At 37.9% G+C, this 21,088-nt stretch overlaps 1 protein-coding gene across 3 annotated transcripts in view; it reads left to right on the top strand.

The window, feature by feature from the left end:
* The window catches only part of ANKMY2 (ankyrin repeat and MYND domain containing 2), a 50,966-nt gene that overhangs the window by 23,425 nt on the left and 6,453 nt on the right, over positions 1-21,088 (top strand). For all 3 annotated transcript variants that reach the window (XR_012512154.1, XR_012512155.1, XM_003938667.3), the window contains exons 5-9: positions 6,581-6,741; positions 12,466-12,680; positions 13,446-13,581; positions 18,576-18,704; positions 20,888-21,017. Coding sequence is in view for 1 of the 3 variants with exons in the window: in XM_003938667.3 (XP_003938716.3) it covers positions 6,581-6,741; positions 12,466-12,680; positions 13,446-13,581; positions 18,576-18,704; positions 20,888-21,017 (771 nt within the window). In the remaining 2 variants the exon portion in view is untranslated. The remainder of the gene's footprint in view (positions 1-6,580; positions 6,742-12,465; positions 12,681-13,445; positions 13,582-18,575; positions 18,705-20,887; positions 21,018-21,088) is intronic.

Here is a 21,088-nt window from a genome sequence, read left to right as displayed (position 1 = left end):
ATATCTAAGCATTTTCTAGAAGTAAAATTGCTGAGACAAAGGATATAGAGTTTTAATTTTAATGTAAGTCTAGATTCCTTTCCAAAAGGGCATAGTAATTCACAGTAGTGTCCTCATCAGAGCTGGGTATTACCGTACTTTGATTTTTGCCAGTCTGATAGTTAAAAAGATGGCATATTGTGAATTTACTTTCCCCTTATTATTAATGAAATTAAGCACTTCTGTTGTTAGTAATTTGTATTTTCTCTTCTGTGAATTACCCGCTTGTACTCTTTATTCATTTTTTGGGGGATGCCCTTTTTTTAAATTGCTTTGAAGAGCTTTATACACACAAATCTATTATCTAACAAATGTGTTCCAAGTATTTTATGTCAGTCTTTTTTATTCTTTCTCCTATTCCTCTCCTTCTTCTTCCTTCTCCACCTCTTCTTTCTTCTTCCTTCTTCTTCTTTTTTAACTTTATGGAGACCTTTGCCATAGGAAATTTATTTGTTTATTTATTTATTATTATTATTATTATTATTATTATTATTTTGAGATGGTGTCTCACTCTGTCATCCAGGCTGGAGTGCAGTGGCATGATCTCAGCTCACTGCAATCTCCACCTCCTGGGTTCAGGTGATTCTCCTGCCTCAGCCTCCCATGTAGCTGGGACTACAGGCATGTGCCACCACGCCCAGCTGATTTTTGTATTTTTAGGGGAGATGGAGTTTCGCCATGTTGTCCAGGCTGGTCTTGAACTCCTGACCTCAGGTGATCCTCCTGCCTCCCAAAGTGCTAGGATTATAGGCATGATCCACCATGCCTGGCAGGATATTTATTTTTAAGTAGTTATATATTTTCTTTTATAGCTTCTGTGTTTATTTTCTTGCTAAAAGTGGGGCACTTGACCAGGAGTTATGTAAGTATTCTCCTAAATATCCTTCAGCTATTTTTTATGATTTTTTCTGGTACCTCTAGAATTTATTTTTTTAGAGTTTATTTCCCCCCCACCCCCGATAACATAGCTAATTGTGATGGCACCATTTATTACACCAGCTAACATTTTCTCACTAAATTGAAATACCACCTTTGTGGTAAGTTAAGTTCTCTTTTACTAAATGATAATGTGATTATTTGCAGAGAATTAACATTTGTATGATGTTAGGACTTCCCATCCAGTTACACAGTATACCTTTACATTTCTTTTTGGGGAGGAGACTGACATTTGCTCCTTCAATAGTATATAATAGGTTTCTTTATATCTTTTCTTTCAAAATTTGTTTCTTAGTAATTTGTGGTTATTGTCTATATGGTAAGAATTTGCACTGTCACCTCCATACTCAGTCACTTCTTTTTTTTTTTTTTTTTTTTTTTTTTTTTTTGAGACGGAGTTTCGCCCTTGTTACCCAGGCTGGAGTGCAATGGCGCGATCTCGGCTCACCGCAACCTCCGCCTCCTGGGTTCATGCAATTCTCCTGCCTCAGCCTCCTGAGTAGCTGGGATTACAGGCACGTGCCACCATGCCCAGCTAATTGTTTGCACTTTTAGTAGAGACGGGGTTTCACCATGTTGACCAGGATGGTCTCGATCTCTCGACCTCATGATCCACCCGCCTCGGCCTCCCAAAGTGCTGGGATTACAGGCTTGAGCCACCGCGCCCGGCCATACTCAGTCACTTCTATTGGTAATGGTTAAAAATGAGAAAAGCTATTAATTTCTAGCTATTAAATTTTATTTTGTTTTCTATTTGAATTTGCTTGGGGCTTCAAAGTAAGAAGAAATAATAGTGATAATTGACATGCCTTTTTCCTGCTTTTAATGAAAATATTTTTAGCTTTTCACTTTTAATATGATATTGCTATTGGTTTTATCATTGTATAATATCACTCCTTTTCTTGTCAAATTCTTTTAGTTCTACTTTTAATGATATTACAGCTATTCCTGATTCCTTTTTTTGAAAATAATCTCTTTGCCCATCTGTCATTTTCAATCTTTATCATTTCATTTAAGTAGTATAACTTATTTTTTTATTTTTATTTTTCCCTGTTGATTTGCAAAAGTAGTGTAACTTAAAAACATATAGGTGAGTTCTGTTTTATAATCCAAAATGATAGTTCTCCTCTCTTAATAGGTATTTAGCTTATATATATTTAATGTAATTACTGATATATGTGGTTGCATTCCTCCTTTTACCTCATTTTTATTCTTTATTTTACTTGACTATTGTTTTGCATGTGTGTGTGTGCATAGGCGCATGCATGTATTTCCTTAAAGGGTACAGTACCACATCCCCCATTCTCAAGGCCCCATATTTATCCATTTAGCAACTTTATAAGATGAAATCCTTATACATCATTCATTTCTCCACATTCTCTGTTTTTTGCCTTGTCAGGCCTCAGGTCTTTACTTTCTGCCCGCTCTGATACTTCCTCAAAACCCATGCCAGTCATACCTGTAGCTGTGGACTTTGCTGAGAGAGTCTAGTATTTTTAGTACCAGAATGAGAGTGAGGTTGACAGTGTGTTACTTCTCTTTCAGTAATCCACACCACTGACTGTATGATTTGCCTGTCATCTATCTTCACCTACTCATGTGAACTCTCTCTCTTACTGTCCTCTCTCTCCTCCCCTTTGTCTCCATTTGTCTTTAGATCTCTGTTCTCATTTAGATTTTGGTTATAAGACCTTTTCAAATGGGTTATGTAGGTTGTGTATTCTTTGAAACCCATCATGACAGAGCTATTAATACCTTTCTCTCTGAAATGTGATTCATATTTTGCCTAGCTTTCTGACTCATATCACAGTTCTTTTCTCTCAGACATATAGAAGTTATTCTACAGCTTTGTAAGTTCTGGTTTTGCAAATGAGAATTCAACTTACTTTCCATTGTAAATTTTATATTTCTCACTCTGGAAGAGGGTTTGAATTTTAGGTTATCTTTGAAAGTAAAAAATTTGATTAGGATCTATCTTGTTGTATATGTGTGTACCTATTAGTTACACTCAATGAGTCCTTTAAGGCTAGCAGACTCAAGTCTAGGGACTGTAATATGGGAGCAAAATGATATATACTGGCTTTTCTACCCACAGAATTTATTTTCTATATTAATAATATTATTTTATTTATATATATTCAGAATTTATAAATTTAAAACCAGTAAAATTAAATATTTAAAATTTTCAATTACAAAAATGTAAACCTAAATAGTCAAGTATTTACAAGGAAAAACTTTAAACATATTCAAATATGTTATTAGCAGATTAATTAAAATAAAATATCAAAATAAGCACTAACTAAAATGAAAAAACTTAATCAGGAAAAAAGGTAAAGTAATACTATTTTTTCTTTTCAAAAAGGTATAATTAGGCTGGGCGCAGTGGTTTATGCCTGTAATCCCAGCACTTTGGGAGGCCATGGTGGGCGAATCACCTGAGGTCAGGAGTTCAAGACCAGCCTGATCAGCATGGAGAAACCCTGTCTCTACTAAAAAATATAAAATTAGCTGGGCATGGTAGCACATGCCTGTAATCCCAGCTACTTAGATGACTGAGGCAGGAAAATTGCTTGAACCCAGGAGCTGGAGGTTGCGGTGAGCCAAAATCATGCCATTGCACTCCAGCCTGGATAGCAAGATGAAACTCCATCTCCAAAAAAAAAAAGGTATAATTAAGAAATCCCTAGTCTTGTGACAGTATCTTCATTATCTTGCAATTATTTTTATGTACAAATATTCCTAACTGCTCCCTGCTTTTCCTGACTGTACTAGTTGAAGACCTGATGAGAAGATATAAGCTAATTCCATATTTTCCTCTGACCCCATTATCATCAAGTTTTCCTATGTCTGGTTTAATACTTTTAATGAGATAGTTTAGAAATATTTTTTTTAGTGTGATCACCTACCTTTTTATTGAAACTGGATGTAGATTTTGTTTTAAGGAAGCATATAGCATATACAGTTTGTCTTCATCTTCTCTGGTTTCTTCATATACAGTTGTAAATTTCCCAACAGTTACCCATGTGGATTTTGATGCTGTGTTCATAACCCACTTGCATTAGATTTGCTTAGTTGAATGTCATTTTTCTCTCTTCTTGAAGATTCTGGAAGGAGAGGTGATCATTTTTTAAGCAGAGCACCCTGGCTCATTTTACATTTTTAATAGAGACTGCTACTGTTTGACTTCTCAAGACATATTTAATGGGGAAAGAAATAAAAGAAATACCCACCTCTCCCAATCCCTGCAAAAAGAAAGAAATTGGGTGTTCTGGTACTTAACAATAGCATAGAGTACCAAAAATGGTATCGTGATCACTGCTAAATTCTCTTTTCAAATCAGGCAAGTTTTCTTTTATCATTTGTTCGATTCTCCATCTATTCCTTTTTTTTTTTTTTGAGATTTCTATTATTTTTCACAATTAGATTTCCTGTATTTGTTCTTTAGCTCTTTTATCTCTTGCATAATGATTTCCATATCTGAATTTTTCTGTTTTGAGATATTTCATCCACTTGATCTTCTTTTTTTTGTTTGTTCTGTTGAGACAGAATGTCTTTTACCAAGACTGGAATGCAGTGGTGTGATCAAAAGTCACTGAAGCCTTGGGTGGGCATGGTGGCTCATGCCTGTAATCCCAGCACTTTGGGAGGCTAAGGCGGGCAGTCGTGTGAAGTCAGGAGTTTCAGACCAGCTTGGCCAATATGGTGAAACCCCGTGTGAAAATACAAAATAAATTAGCCAGGCGTAGTGGCACACACCTGTAGTCCCAGCTACTTGTGAGGCTAAGGCAGGAGAATTGCTTTGAACCCAGGAGGTGGTGATTGCAGTGAGTCAAGATTGTGCCACTGCACTCCAGCCTGGACAACAGTTTCTGTCTTCTATCTTCTGTCTCACCAAAAAAAAAAAGAAAAAAAAAAAACTTACTTTAGCCTCCAACTCCTGGTCCCAAGCAATCTCCTGCCTTAGTCTCCCAAGTAGCTGGGACTACAGGCACACACCACTGCACCCAGCTAATTTTTAAAATTATTTGTAGGGACGGGTTTTGCTATGTCGCCTAGGCTGGTCTGCACTTCCCGTGCTCAAGCAATCCTTCTTCCTCAGCCTCCCCAAGTGCTGGGATTACAGGAATGAGCCACCACGCCTGGCCCTGATATCCTCTGTATTACTAATTTAGTTCTCAGTAGTAACCAGGATCACCAATTTCAGTTTGCCTGTTAATTTTTAAAATTTGAATCTCTCTGTGGCTCTTGAAAGTATATTTATATATTGTAATTGAATCTGCTTAATTTAATTGCTCTTATTAGCTGTAGTTGTGGTGGTTATTGTTATGGTAAATGTTATCCATATACTTCCAACCCAAGAAGCTCTCTGTTGGGGACACTGCATAGTTTTCAGAGTTGCTGGGTTCCCTTAGTTACCTTGGTCTGTACCTCCCAGGCAGTCAGGTAAAACTGATAGGGTCCTGGAGCAATGGAAGAAGAAAGTTTCATGTCTCTGTACCTGTGGGCCCAGGTCAGCAAATCACCTCAGGCACGGGATGAAGTTCGCCACTCCCAGGTTCTCCCAGGAACTTTAAAGGACAAGCAGAGCCCTCACCCAACCTCAGGCACCAGGATCCAACCGGCCCACATTACAGTCCCCACGCAGGTTACCTGTTGTTGGCAGGATCAAGCAGATGCTCCCCAGACCAAGCACAAGTGGATAGGGGCCATGCAGGCTGCCCAGGGTGGACCATTCTCTGGGCGCGGGGGCCATGGCATCTGGGCGCTCTCCCCAGGACTCACCTCCACTGGTCCCCCGGCCCCCATCAGGCAGAGAGGAGGACTAAGTCTCTCCTCCAGAGACCCCTGAAGAGTTTGTGCCCTCCCGTGTGCTCTGTGGTTCTGCCTGCTTGCCCAGAGAGACCACTGCCTTGCTCCCTCAGAGAGGTAGTAGAGAGGGAGCTAGGGAGGGGAGGCTGCAGGAGCACGTTTGCAGTCTGCTTTCACTGAACCATTTTTAACTGGAGATGGCTTAGAGAAGGACCTTGGAATTCTATGCAGAGTCACAATGTGGATGCCAAGCTTATGGGAGCAAAAGGCTTTTCTCTACTTCATTTCATAAAGAGGCCAAGCTTTTCTCAAATTTAGGGGGATAGGAGGTATGGGGAAGAAGGATTTAGTTTAATATTAGTTGTTATTATAATAAGAATGATGCTTTATATGGAGTAAATTTAAATGATGTATAAATACAACCAGAGGTGATTAGGGAAATGTGAGCATCATTTGTGTAGGGTTGAAAGAAGAGCGTTTAACTTATAAGCAACTGTTATAAAATACTTAGGGTCACTTACAAGTTGAGCAGTACTCTCTTTTGTAATCCATATAATCTTCATATGTATTTTGCATTCTGTGTTTTGAAAAGATTGTTTCTCAACTTTATAAGGAATGTTTATGAATGTTCTCTAAAATATTTTACCCCTCCTCCTCCTCCTGTAGTCTCCTTTCCTGAAAAATAAACATATTGATGCATGTTGACATGACAAATATAGCAACATAATTAATTTTTTAATCCAGATCTGTTATTTTTAATACTAAAACTACAACTTTTGTGTTTTTCTATGAAAAGGTCAACATGATTGTGTGACCATAATCAACAATTTCTTTCCTCGAGAGAGACTGGATTACTACACTAAGCCCCAGGGACTGGATAAAGAGCCAAAACTGCCCCCAAAGTTGGCAGGCCCGCTGCACAAAATTATCACCACAACGAATCTTCACCCTGTCAAGGTAACATGCTGTCTACTGCATTTGCCTTATATGTAAATATTGCTTTGGAGTTTAAACTGCTTTTATTATACAAGATCATAATTATCTTGGGTTGAGTTTTGTAGATGTAGAACTTGCAGTGGGCTCCTTTGGCCTGTTGATTTATTGAAGGAGCGCTCTCCGTTGAAACCTGGAAGCGAGCAAGCAAGAGAGAAACAGACTAAAGCGTCAGGAAAGGCCACCCCAAGAGATGGGTTTGCTGAAGACTGGCTTCCACCTCATCCCACTGGGAGCTCTGGAGTGTGAGTGGCTCCAGAGAGGGAAGGGAGTCTAGCTTTTGTATTCGTCAGTCTGTTGTTGGCTGAGGCCTGTCACCAGAGGGAAAGGACAGCCTCCTGGATAGTACCAACCGAGGTGGCTCCCTTTCATTGAGGGCAGTCCTCTGGAGAAAAGACCGCAGTAGCTGATCCTCAGAGCCCTTGGGGTCTGGTGTACAGGCCTGGTAAGGAGGATGTAGGTGGGGCACTAACTGCATCTATTCCAATAATTGTCTTTCTAAGAAAGATTCTGAAATGTAATCGTGAGCACGTTTTTAAGGTAAGTGACGATTTGATGCCTTTAAGTAACATAGCTCTTCCAGTAATTCTCCAATCAAACAGATTTTCAAACTTCTAGAACAACACATAAGTTCAAATGGCTTAACTGAGAAACTTCAAGAGCTATTCTGAAATATTTCACTGCTATTTTCTTCTAGATTTTAAAAATACAGACTTCTGCTGTTGTTGTTTACAGCATAATTTAAAAAAATACATCCAGCTAAATGAGTATAATTTCCTCAGTAATCCTCACAGAAAATTACACAGTTACATGTATGGTACAGTGATGAGGTCCTATTTCAATTTCAGTTATCTATTACATGCTTTTACTCATAGTGTAAAGATTTGATAGTAGTTCAGAGCTGTTTAAGTGAGCAAAATAGTAAGCTGGGTCAAAAGTTGAGGTTCTTCCTTAATAAAAGGTGTTACTGTCATGTAGTAAAATAGATTTCCCCAGAAGTTTATTACAAAAGAATAATCTGTGAAGTCTACTGGGTATCATGAAAATGAGTGGACAGTTCTTATAAGGTGACTCTTTTGAAGACTGACACTCATTCAAAGATATAAGATCCAAAATGTGTATAATCTTATTACTTTGCATCCCTGTGCATCTTTCTTGAGTATTTGAAGGTTGAGAAACAAACTAAATTTACTCATTGTGTGGTCCTCCACCCAAATTAATTTTCTAGGCCTTTAAGAAAGATGACAAACTAGTAGATACCTTTCCCCTCAGACGGAAGAGTGAAATCGGCTATTTTTATTTTAGAAAACTCAGAGTTTTTCTTAACATTCTGGAAGAAGTGCCAGAGGCAACACTTGTGATACTAAGTGGGCAAATTCAGCTGTGACTCTCATGCTCATGTGTCTAGTGGAGATTACAGGGGGCTAAGAATTTACGCTTTACAAAATATTTATCCTCTTCTGTGTTATTGGTTCTCTCCCTCCCAGCACACCTAGGGAAGAGAACTCCCTAGAGAAGCACTGACTCCTGTCCATGGCACTCTCTCAGGCATGGACTGGCTGGGATGGACAGACAAGTTTCTGTCAGGGTACAATATTTCTCAGTGTAGAGAATGTATGTTGTTTTATACATCCCTTGTCCCTCCCCTGCCTGAGCGCTACAGGATATTCTGACTTTGATTTAAAGAAGTTCCCTGTATTTTTCTGATTCACTGTCTTTCATATTTATGTTTCTACTCCTACAGATTGCAGTAAGAGTTTGTGGACTTTTTTTTTTTTTTTTCTTAATAGAATCTGGCTCTGTCGACCAGGCTGGAGTGCAGTGGTGCGAATCTTGGCTCACTGTAGCCTGTCTTCCAGGTTCAGGCAATTCTGCTGCCTCAACCTCCTGAGTAGCTGGGATTACAGGCACCTGCCTCCATGTCTGGCAATTTTTTTTTTTTTTTTTTTTTTTTTTTTTTTGGAGATAGAGTCTTGCTCTGTCGCCCAGACTGAAGTGCAGAGGTGCAAATCTCAGCTCACTACAACCTCTGCCTCCTAGGTTCAAGCGATTCTCCTGCCTCAGCCTCTCGAGTAGCTGGGATTACAGGTGCCCACCACCACATCCGGCTAACTTTTGTAATTTTTTTTTTTTTTTTTTAGTAGAAATGGGGGCTTCACTATGTTGGCCAGGCTGGTCTCTAATTCCTGACCTCAGATGATCCCCCCACCTCAACCTCCCAAACTGCTAGGATTACAGAAGTGAGCCACCACACATGGCCACCTGGCTAATTTTTGTATTTTTGGTAAAGACAGGGTTTTACCATGTTGACCAGGCTTGTGGAATAATTTTAAATGTTAACTTGGAACCCAGTCTCTCAGGGTTAAATGTCCTAATAATTATTAATGCTCTACCTTCAGTTATCTTTGCAGGCATATATTTTAAGTAAATTAGATTGAGGGCATATTTATTCAGGCAATAATTAGTAAAGTTATATAGTGTGAAATAGACTATGTAATATTTTTTAGAGTATAAAGGGGGCTATCCTATTATATACCTTCCTCCATACCAGACCTCGCTTTTTGTAGATATAAACAATCTATTCACTTGAAACCCTTTCTTTCTTTTATCTATAAAAGAAAATGTAAAAGCCACCCAGTTGCTTTTTTTGTTGCGGCCCATTTTTATTGCTCTGCCCCTTTTTAAGCTAGCATGGCTTTTCCTATGGAGTATTATTTTTAAAATAATAACTACTGTATAATGTCAAACAGTTTTTAAAACAAGCTCAGAAATTCTCCCCAATACTCACCTCACTTTTCATTACAGTGCACCTAACATAGCTATATTTGTGTCTAGGTTAAGTGGCTGCTAAGCAGTAAGGATGCGTTTGTTTTCAAAAGGGACTGGGAGGATTGTGCTGATGCCCAGAATATGAAGGTTATTTAGGAGAAAAACAAACTCACTGAAGAAAATGTCAGCAGAGCAGGGTCTCTACATGGACAGGAGGCAGATGTGCACAGAGCAATTCTATCTTTGATTATTGTGATTTTTCAAGCCCAGTATTGTAGCTTTGGCGATGTTTTTAAAATTGGGATTTATAAATGAAAAAGAATTCAAAATGCCACTGCATAAACATATTCTTAGGCAGCAATCCTTTGAATGGTAAGATTTATTTAGTTTTTAATGCCAATAGAAATATATTTGTTTACTCCTCCTCATTCATTAATAAAAAGGATTTCCTTTGTAATGTATTACTTCATAATGCTGCAGAGATTAAGGAAGGAAACAAGTACAATAGTATTCTTTTGTTTGCGGCTATGTAATTGTTTCAATAAGCTTATGGTGGCCGAGCGCAGTGGCTCACACATGTAATCCCAGCACTTTGGGAGGCCAAGGCAGATGGATCATGGGGTCAGGAAATCAAGACATCTTGGCTAACATGGAGAAACCCCGACTCTACTAAAAATGTAAAAAGTTAGCCAGGCATGATGGCACATACCTGTAGTCTCAGCTACTCAGGAGACTGAGGCAGGAGAATCACTTGAACCCAGGGGGTGGATGTTGCAGTGAGCTGAGACTGCACCATTGCACTCCAGCCTGGGCAACAGAGTGATGCTCTGTCTCAATAAATAAATAAATAAATAAATAAAGTTCATGGTAATGATGTGGTTGTCATTTTTCTTGGTGGGTATTTGTGCTGTATATTAAAACATAGATAAGGTCTAATGTCTCCAATCAAAAAATTATTAATCTGAGTTCTGTTGGAAATTTTTAAAAAGAATTCTCAGTTGTAAGTTTAAGATTTTATAGTTGATTATAAATGCCATATATAAAAATACTGATCAAACAACTTTAAGTGATTCCAATTAGCAGAAGTCTAAAGCAGATAATTAATGATTCTTTTCTTCTCCACCATAAATTAATTGTCAATGTATGTTTTGGTAGAGAGAATTAGCAACAAATTTACCAATGGGGATTCCGATTATACTTACTTCATTAAGTCTAATAATTTATTATTAAGTGTTGGATTTTTGTAAAACACCAGATTGTATATATAAATCTAATAATGTCAAAAAGCGAAAATCTTTTAATTTCACAAGGACATTTTATCTGTGTTAAAATTCTAATTGGAGGGCTAGCTATGGGCTTTACCAATAGATGATCTTTTTTTGTCCCTAAAGAAAGGAGTCTAATTCAAGAAATCTACCTGTTGTTCCCTGACATGTACAGTTCCTGGAATATTGATTTAGCTGTAACAGGTAGATTAGCAAGTACTGACTGGCTGTCTGCTCTGCACATACAGTTGTGTCCCTGTTACATATGTTGTGGTCTTTCAGCTCCTTAGTTCAGCTAGATCCAAGTTCTTGTCTCATAACCAGGAAGAATTAGGTATATGTACACTGGAGAGTGAATGGAATAGAGTTGTTTAAGTGAAAAGAAAGCTCTCAGCAAAGAGGGGATGCAGCAGGGTGGTTCCCCTACCCCAAAACAGGAAAGTGCCCTGTGTTCCTGGGTCCAGGTCCTTTTATGGACTCAGAATGAGGAGTGCATGCTGATTTGTTTGTGAATATGCAAAAAAGGTTAAAGCAAAGACACCACTCATTGGGGGGCACAGCAGTGTAGAAAACCAGTTAGGAAAGGGTAGGTGTATGTAAAATAGGTGGAGGGTGTGAATCAATCAGAAGAGATTGAGCCAAACAGGAAGACAAGTTCTTGATCTGGTTCGAGAATTTAATTTGTAACTTGGCTTTCAGGCTTTAAACTCTCTCTGGCTTAGAAGTAGAATTTCACTGGGGATCCAGTCCTATCTGCCTAGGCATTTGTCTGCCTGCTGCCATTCTCACATTCATGTTTATGTTACTGTATGCCACCATGGATGTTTGCAGCAGTCCTATGCAGACCTACTTCAAATAATCTACCCTACAACAAAGCTAATACAAAAATACTCCATATTACACTAAATTGAGCTTAATCTGTACATGCATAGGAAATGTGGGACTCATAATGTATAAGATTTGGTAATTCTAATAGTTCCCCTTTGAAGTTATTTATGGTTTCCTCTTTGACCTATTCTCATTACTGTAGATGATTGGAAGCATCATCAGGAAAATTTCCACAGGGAAGTGTAGTTAATTGGAAAGTAAAACACATTTCACTTTTAGACTTCATGCTAAAAAAAAAAAAAAAAAATCTCATTTCCTTATGCTTAATAAGAATTAATGAGAATTGTAGTTCTCCCAGCCATGAAATTGTAGAGCTGAGTAGTGTTAACTAAAAGTGGTTATTGCTCAATGATTTGATTCTTTATGTAAAATGTACAAATTTGCCATGTTTATCTTTAGTAAAAGTGCATTTAACGGAGACTGTAAAATCATGTACTCTTGAGGGCATACTTGCACTCTGGCTTAAGTAGATGCTGATTGCTTTGTGAGTATGAAAAAAAGGTTAAAGCAAAGACACCACTCAATGGATCACATTATAACTTTGATATACAGAGTTCAAGAGATTCCACTATTTTAGGATCTTTCTATATTAGTTCTATAAGTTTGGTCAGGGGTAATTTGCATTCTAACAAATAACATAAAAACTTTATGATCCTAGGGAAGACTTTGTTTGGTAATCTTTTGAAATCAACTAAATGGACTCCCTAATTTGTACATGGAAAAGTCTCTCCTTTTTAATACCCGAGTGTACTGGGATTTCCTCTAGATCGTGATGCTTATAAATGAGAATCCTCTGCTGACAGAAGAAGCAGCCCTTAATAAATGCTACAGAGTGATGGATTTGATTTGTGAGAAATGTATGAAGCAAAGAGACATGAATGAAGTATTGGCTATGAAAATGCATTACATAAGCTGTATCTTTCAGAAATGCATTAACTTCTTAAAAGGTGGAGAGAATAAACTGGACACCTTGATCAAAAGGTACTCATTTTACTATGTCATTTATAAAATACACTCGAGTAAATATAGTTTTTTTTATAGGAAGCCTCATTATTATGTGTTTCAATATTAAACATTTTGGCACCAATTGCTATTGTTGTAATCACATTTAGTCTTTGGCAAACAGAGAATAATATTATAGTTACATTGAGTGATTATTCAGTTCTGTGTCCTTTACTGTGATGTTTTTATTGTTACTAGCAATTTACAGATGAGGAATCTGAGGTGTGGAGAGGTTAAATAGCATGTGTAAGATCACACAGCAAGAAAGTGGCACATGTCCAAATTTGAGAATATTTCATGCCCTAGGTTGCAACTCTAGATTTATAATGGCATCCAGGTGTCTCTGTGACTGTACCTTGGAGAGCTGTGTGTTCTGCTTGTTCTCTGACCAACAGAGATTAAATTCTCTTGCATCCTTACCTAGAAAAGGGAACTAAGTCTGAAGGGTGTGGCTCTATGAGAATTTTTATTCTTAGTACAAATAACTGACATAGTAATAAGTAGCTAGCTAATCTGATAACAATGTTTAGCATGTTTTATGGTGGTAGTCACCTTTGCATATTCATTTTCTGTGCCTGAAAACCTTATAAAGCCTAGCCTAGCAGGTAGGTTGAACAGCAATTTGAATTCAGCTCGTCATGATGATGTGAAGAGACAAGGAAAACTACTAAAAACTGTTGGGTTCAGCTAGGAGAGAATGCTTAGTGAGTCAACTCCAATTACTCTTTTAAAAATATCTTTCAGCTTGTTAAAAGGCCGAGCTTCTGATGGCTTTCCAGTATATCAAGAAAAGACCATTCGAGAAAGTATCAGAAAATTTCCTTACTGCGAAGCTACACTCCTCCAGCAGCTGGTTCGAAGCATTGCCCCTGTTGAAATTGTAAGGCTCCTCTGACCTAAGTTGACTCTATCAGTAAGACCTAATTACCACATATTGTATTGTTAAAGGCAAGTTCTCTTTAGTATTTATTTTTATTGTTTCAGAATTTTTTTAGGAACAAAGGTGGAGATAGGTTTGCCTGCTAAACCTGTTCCTGTTTATCCATTTTCCATCTCATGATTCTCTTTTTATCTTATTATGGTTCAGAGTTTAATAAACAGGATGTCCCTATGTGGTTAGGGTAGGAATTTACATTTTAAATACATCCACTATGTAATATAGGTACACACATATGCCCTTGTAGCTATAGCACAAAGTCATAGACTAGTTGCATGTATGAACTGATCGCCTAGGGTGATAGTATCCAGGCAGTGGGGATGTAGTGGGATAAGTCATGGGAAGTCTCATTGTGGTTCCTGATAACAATCTCAAAGCATGCCCCAGCTTCTTATAATCCACATTAATGCCTCTGATTAGAAAATGTCCATACTTAAAACCTATTTATACTTCCCAACTTTATAAGTACATTTTGTTAACTTTATCTGTCACTTAAATTACTTACTACTCATTTTTCATATATTTTAATTTATTTTGTCTTTTCTATTTTGAGACAGAGTCTTGCTTTGTCACCCAGGCTGGAGTGCAGTGGCACCATTTCAGCTCACTGCAGCCTCCACCTCCCAGGTTCAAGTGATTCTCCTGCCTCAGACTCCTGAGTAGCTGCGACTATAGGTGCATGCCACAATGCCCAGCTAATTTTTGTATTTTTAGTAGAGATGAGGTTTCACCACGTTGACCAGGTTGGTCTCAAACTCCTGACTCAGGTGATCACCTGTCTCGGCTTCCCACAGTGCTGGGATTATAGGCATGAGCCACTGTGCCTGGCCACCTTTTCTATTATGAATAGCTCTTTGTTTACCCTATCTATACCCATTCATGCTTTTGTACATTTCAGTCAAATCCTTGATCAGCTTTTGTCTATCAGGCAAGAAATTGCTCCTAAGATCAGTCCCATCCATTGCTTCCTCCCTCCCTCTGGCAAATCTGGTTCCCTTCTCTGAGCCTTCTTTGTTGGTCGTTATGTCATTCTTACTATGGAACATCAAGGCTCAAAGTGGGCTCCAGATGCTCCTTCGTACTTTTAAGACTTAACCTATTCTGAACCACGAAATAAACAAGAAAGACCTGAGCAGACAAAACCATCTCATAAAGTTCATGCATTAATTTATTCATATGTGCCCCCCATACTTTCAAGAGTTTCTTTCCTCATGCTTTTTAATATAGTTGGCTATTTAATGTTTTTGCTTTTGGAAGAATAAAGTTAGCAAATTATAATTTATCAATTACAAATGTGTTTGGCAGCACATATCAAAGCCCAGCCAACCATGAATTAAATAGATAAGGGTTTATGTATTCACATATGCTTAGATACCCAAAGGTAGGCAGACTAGGTCTGGCCTAGTGACTCAAAAATAGTTTGGCGACCCAAACACTTTTCCATCTTTCCCTCCAACCTTAGCTTTGTAGGTTCTCATACGCATACGTATGACCTCATGGTTACAAGACATTGATGTTCTTCCTTCAGCTCACATTCCTATCCCAGGCAGGCAGGAAGAGCAAAGGGGTCTATATCTGGAAGACATAAGCTCTCCCAGAAGCCTTCTGCCTGTGTAACATGACTCCCCTTAAACACACAGGAGCCTGGGAAAATGAGTATCTTTGGCTTTTCTAAACGCTGCCGCTCTGAACAAAATTACACTTCTGTTAGTGAGGAAGTTGGGAGAATTGATATCAGAGAAGCAACTAGCAGTACCTGTTATGTGGGATTTCCAGCAGTCACAAATGGTTGCTGATCTTCTGCCTTCATGGGAGAAAACACAAAAACTAAAACAGCACCCTAGAGTTCTCTTTAAAAAAAAGAAAAGCAGGTCAATATCATAGTCAACAAGTTATCTTAGCCCCATATACTAGAGTAATGTAATTGGAGTTTATAAAGTATAATGATTATTATTTTTTATTTTTATTTTTTTTAAGACAGAGTCTTGCTTTGTCACCCAGGCTGGAGTGTAGTGGCATGATCTTGGCTCATTACGACCTCCACCTTCTGGGTGTAAGCGATTATCATGTCTCAGCCTCCTGAGTAGCTGGGACTATAGACACATATCACTATGCCCGGCTAATTTTTTTGCATTTTTAGTAAAGACGGGGTTTCACCATGTTGGCCAGGCTGGTCTTGAACACCTGTCCTCAGGCGATCTGCCCACCTTGGTCTCCCAAAGTGCTGAGATTACAGGCATGAGCCACTGCACCCAGCCTGGAGTATAAGATTGTTTATCCTAGTGATCTGAGTCATTAAGAAAAGGTTTATAAAGTTAAGATAGTATTTAATGCATTTTAGAAAGACTTCTTTTAAAAAATTTTTTTTCTTTGAAAGTTTTATGTTCTACTCTCTGGAAAACTTTATGCCAAATGCTTATGATTATGCATATCACAGCCACTGTTTACTGCCCTATAGGTTTTGATATTCTGCCAGTTCTAAGCCTCTGAAGTGATGCCCACCTTTTCCCAGCACGTGATGGTTCTCAGGGCTGCTTGCCGTGAGCTTCACTGTGTTGTTTTCTGACAGTGCTAATCCTGGGCCCTCCTCCTCAGCTTTTGCTTCCCTCTGCATACTGTGGAACTCTGGCTTCTGCCTGTCACAAGGCTCAGCAGGAAGTGTGAGGCATAGCTGAGTTTAGAAAGATTGCTCCAGCATCACAGCAGATCATACCATTGAAGATAAGTTTGCTTTATCCATTGACAGTATATATTTTAACTTCTGGAAGGCTAGCTAATGTTTCTGATTTTATAGCATAGGTTGAATAAAGTATCCTATTTGTTTTTAGGCTGAATGTCTTTCTATGGGAGGAGCTCTGGCACCCAAACAGATTCTTACTTAACAAAGTAAATGGCAAAATTTGGTATGACAAGGGATTTATTGTCACAACACCAGGACCAAGAAAGATTCTACATGGTTACTCATCTGTACCACTGTTAACTTTTCTTTGTAAGCCATAGTTCACTAACAGGTGTGCTTTTAGCAAAATATTATTTTCTCTTCAGTTACATCTGTGAGAATGTTAGTGTGTGATATGGCTCCCACAACTGTCCCATTTCATGGGAGATTTTGAACATGTCTCAGGCAGTTTTGTGAAGAAATATTTGACCATGAAAATATCATTGTTGCAATGTCTGTTGAATGTATTATATTCTGTTGATTTGGACCAGACTGCTCCCTGATCCAGTACTCTACTTTTCAGGCAAAAGAATTACGCAGATTTGTAAGCCTTCAATGTAATATTAAGAACCAGTTATACTCAAACTTTCAGTATGTATTAGAATTACCTGGGAATGTTAGTAATAATGCAGGTACCTAGACCACATCCTTAGAAATTTTAAGTTAGAAGGTATGGGGCAGTGGGATGGATCTGCATTTTTAACAGATTCTCTGATGCCCTCTGGCATTTGAGCACAACTAAAATAGACCTTCATTCCTGATGAAATTATTAACTGAACTATCTAATATCTGAAACTTCATTTCAGCTAATTTTTCCTCACCATTGTACTATCTTCATTCTGAAAGAGAATTCACAGCACTTTCATGTGAAAATAAACCCAATAATTATTATTTGTGTTCAAGAAGAACATGGCAGTTTCAAAAGGAGTGCTACTTTTAAAATATATCTTGTATCTTTGAATACTATCTTTGACTATCTTGAGTATACAGAACAGTGCAGGACATTGTTCCCAGGTGGTATTTTTAAACCTCTATTATGTACAGTTGGTAAGATAATATAAAAACAAATATTCTTAAGAAGAAAAAGAAAATATTCAAATGAAAATTAAAATTATAAGGAGTGTTAAAATTCTGGTTTGGAATAAATGAACAAATTTGAAAAACTCAGAACAAAGAACTGTTAGGAGTAGGTAAGAAAATAGATACCCTGTAATTATTTTTTGCTAAATAGGTTTTAGTAGCATCGTCTCAGACAGATAAATACTTAACGATTTTTTTTTTTTTTGATACAAGTTCTTGCACTGTCACTAAGGCTAGACTGCAATGTCATGATCTTGGCTCAGGCAACATCTGCCTCCCAGGCTCAGGTGACCTTTCTGCCTCAGCCTCCCAAGTAGCTGGGACTACAGGTGTGCCACCATTCCTGGCTAATTTTTGCATTTTCAGTAGGGTTGGGGCTTCACAGTGTTGGTCTGGTCTCGAACTCCTGACCTCAGGTGATCTGCCTGCCTCTGCCTCAAAAAATGCTTGGATTACAGGCGTGAGCCACCACTCCCAGACCCTTATAATTTTCTTTTAAAAAAAATTTATAAATCTTTAACAACCTATTTTAATTTTCCATAACCCATTAGTAATAAGTTTCATGTTTGATTCAATTGCATGTATATTTCTTAAAGAATTTGGAACATACCAATTATAATGGTGATAATTTATTTGAATTGCAAGCCAACATCAAATAAATGAGTTCAAATATATTGTCTTTAAAATACTTAGATTGTACCAAACTTTTAGGAATTAAGATAGTTAAACATTTCGGATGCTTAACTGTAACTATAATCATCTCATGGAATATGAATATTGTCTGGATGTCAGTTCTCAGAAAAAAAATTTCCACTCTGGAGTCATTGTCCTAAATCTGAGTCATTATGGGGTTACTCAATTAACCGAATTGGAAAAATCATTTTATTCTAGATTAAGGCTTTTTTCTCTTTAATTATTTGGACCCATGACTTATTTTTTCATATGTTTTATATATAAAATGGTATATTCTAAAAGATTTTTGTCACTTTATCTTAAATTCTGTGTAATCTATAGCCTTATGATTTCTTCCCTTTTTGTGTCAACATTGTAGGACAGCAGTGTCCATGGGCTGATATCTCTGTAGTGTTTCCATGGTGATTTCAGAGTTTGTTTTTTCTCCTCGTCCTGCCCACTCTAGGGTTCTGATCCCACTGCATTCTCCGTCCTTACCCAAGCCATCACTGGCCAGGTGGGTTTTGTGGATGTGGAATTTTGTACCACCTGTGGAGAAAAGGGAGCAAGTAAACGATGTTCAGTTTGCAAAATGGTAAGAATGGAGTTCTTTTTAGTTCATGAACCTCTGGTTTAGATTCCACCAAGCTGATGATTAAGTTTTAATTTTCTGTAACAGTTGACATTAGTTTTCTAATAAATTCTAACAATGAAAATATTGCATTTAATACTTAAAAACTAGTTTTGGAAGAGAATTAATAGGATCAGTGTAGTTCTAAGCTGTGTCAAATTGCCAAATTTCTGCCAAACTGCCAGTCTTCCTTTGCCTCTTTGCTGATCACCTCATGGAAAGAAAGGATATGAATGAATGAATGAATGAATGAATATGAGAAAATAAGATAAAGATTATCTGGGGGGCAAGGAGACTGAGGCTGGTGCAGATGTGAAACCTCGAATAGGACAGTTCATAAATATATAATCTTTACTTTTCTGATGTTGACTTTAATGACCATCTCTTCATCAACATGTCCTTATAAAACTGCAGTTTCTGAGTGTTGCTAATCTTTCATCCCTATGGACTATATTGCCCCCTTCTGCCGGAATTATCTTTGTAAAAGGCATATCTGATAGTATTGTTCTCACATCCACATACTGGACAGATGCACGTGTTGTACATTCACTTAATCCCATAGGTAGCATCAACTGCCTGTTGACTTTAAGGTTGAAATGAAACCCATTATAATCTGCTGTCACCTACTTCTTCAGCTTCATTTTAATGACTTACTTCTCTGAACCTCACTTTCCTGAATTAAGTGAAATTCCAGAATTAAATGGAAATACTTTTAACTAGCACTGCTTATAAAAGCACAGTAAAAGTGTTTAAAACAATAATCATTTAATCTTTCTCTCCCAGTTGTGGTTGGCTGTTGTTAGCTGGAGCAGTTGTGCTCCATGTGACTCTCATCCTCCTTATACTAGCAGGCTAGGCTGAGCATGTTGTCATGGCAGTAGCAAAGGTATGTAGCTGGAACCACAGAAGGTCTCTCAAGGACTAGCCTTGAAACTGCCATGTTGTCTCATGCTGTTGGCCAAAACAAATCACATGGCCTAATCTGAGATCAAGTCTCCTCTCCTTCAGTGCAGAGAGCTTTGAAATCATGAGAAAGTGTATGAATGCAGGAATGAATGGAGAATTGGGGCCAATAATACAATATATGTATAAGGGGCTAACACAGTGCTTGCAATATAGTAAGTGTTTAATAAAGTTCATTTCCATCTCCTTTCCACCCCCACTTGCAAAAATATAAGGTCATTTACAAAAACTTCTTGCTATTCTTGAACATAACATTCACTTCCCTGTTCCTGCATTTTTGTACAAGAAATTTTCTCCATTTGGAATACTTCTTTCCCATTTTTCTGTCTACCTTGACTCACCGCAGCTAGGGTGAGTCGCTGCTTCCTCTATGCCTCCATCACGCTTACATCTTGTACTGTATTAAAAAATTATGTATTTAGGTGCCCGCCTCCTCCCTTCTTCCATATCCTTCTTTTGCTTGCCCCTATCTACCTTTGGGACAAAACTCTATTTTCCTTGACATTGTAATGTACCAATTCTGGCACATAGTGGGTTTATTATAAGCTATTTGCTAAAGTCTTCGGTAGACTATTTGTTATATATTCATTATTGTTTTAAAGTAAAGCTACAAAGTACAAATCGAAATCAATACATAGATACTGTATTAGGCCATTCTTATACTGCTATAAAGAAATACTTGAGACTTGGTCATTCATAACTAAAAGAGGTTTAATGGACTCACAGTTCTGCAGGTGTAAAAGAAGCATGGCACATGCTTCTAGTGAGGTGTGAGGAAGCTTTCAATCATGGTGGAATGTGAAGGGAGAGCAAGCATGTCACACGGCAGGAGCTGGAGCAACAGGGGCAGGGGAGGTGCCACACGCTTTTGAACAACCAGATCTTGTGAGAACTCACTCATTATTTTGAGGACAGCACCAAAGAAGAGTGCTAAACCATTTATGCAAAAACCACCCCCATGATCCTATCACCTCCCACGAGGCCCCACCTCCAACATTTGGGATCATAATTCAATATGCAATTTAGAGGGAACAACATCCAAATTATATCAGCCACATATTACGGTTTTAAAATAAAGTATGGGAAACAACATTTTTATAGCATAGTTCTTGGTTTAATGTCATAGTAGGGAAATCATACAATCCCAGCTCTTGAAATGAAAATAAACCTACAATTGCTTTCAGGTAATATATTGTGATCAAACCTGCCAGAAAATACACTGGTTTACTCATAAGAAAATCTGTAAGAATCTGAAGGACATTTACAAGAAGCAACAATTAGAGGCTGCCAAAGAAAAGAGACGAGAGGAGAACCGTATGTATATAAAAACCAAGTTCATTTGGCTTCTTAGTGGAGAGAGATGATAGGTGATCTTAACACACTGG

The sequence above is a fragment of the Saimiri boliviensis genome, chromosome 10 (assembly GCF_048565385.1).
Source record: "Saimiri boliviensis isolate mSaiBol1 chromosome 10, mSaiBol1.pri, whole genome shotgun sequence".
In the NCBI taxonomy this organism is placed as follows: domain Eukaryota; kingdom Metazoa; phylum Chordata; class Mammalia; order Primates; family Cebidae; genus Saimiri; species Saimiri boliviensis.
Note: the sequence above shows the minus strand (reverse complement) of the source record. Positions and strands in the feature narration are given on the sequence as shown.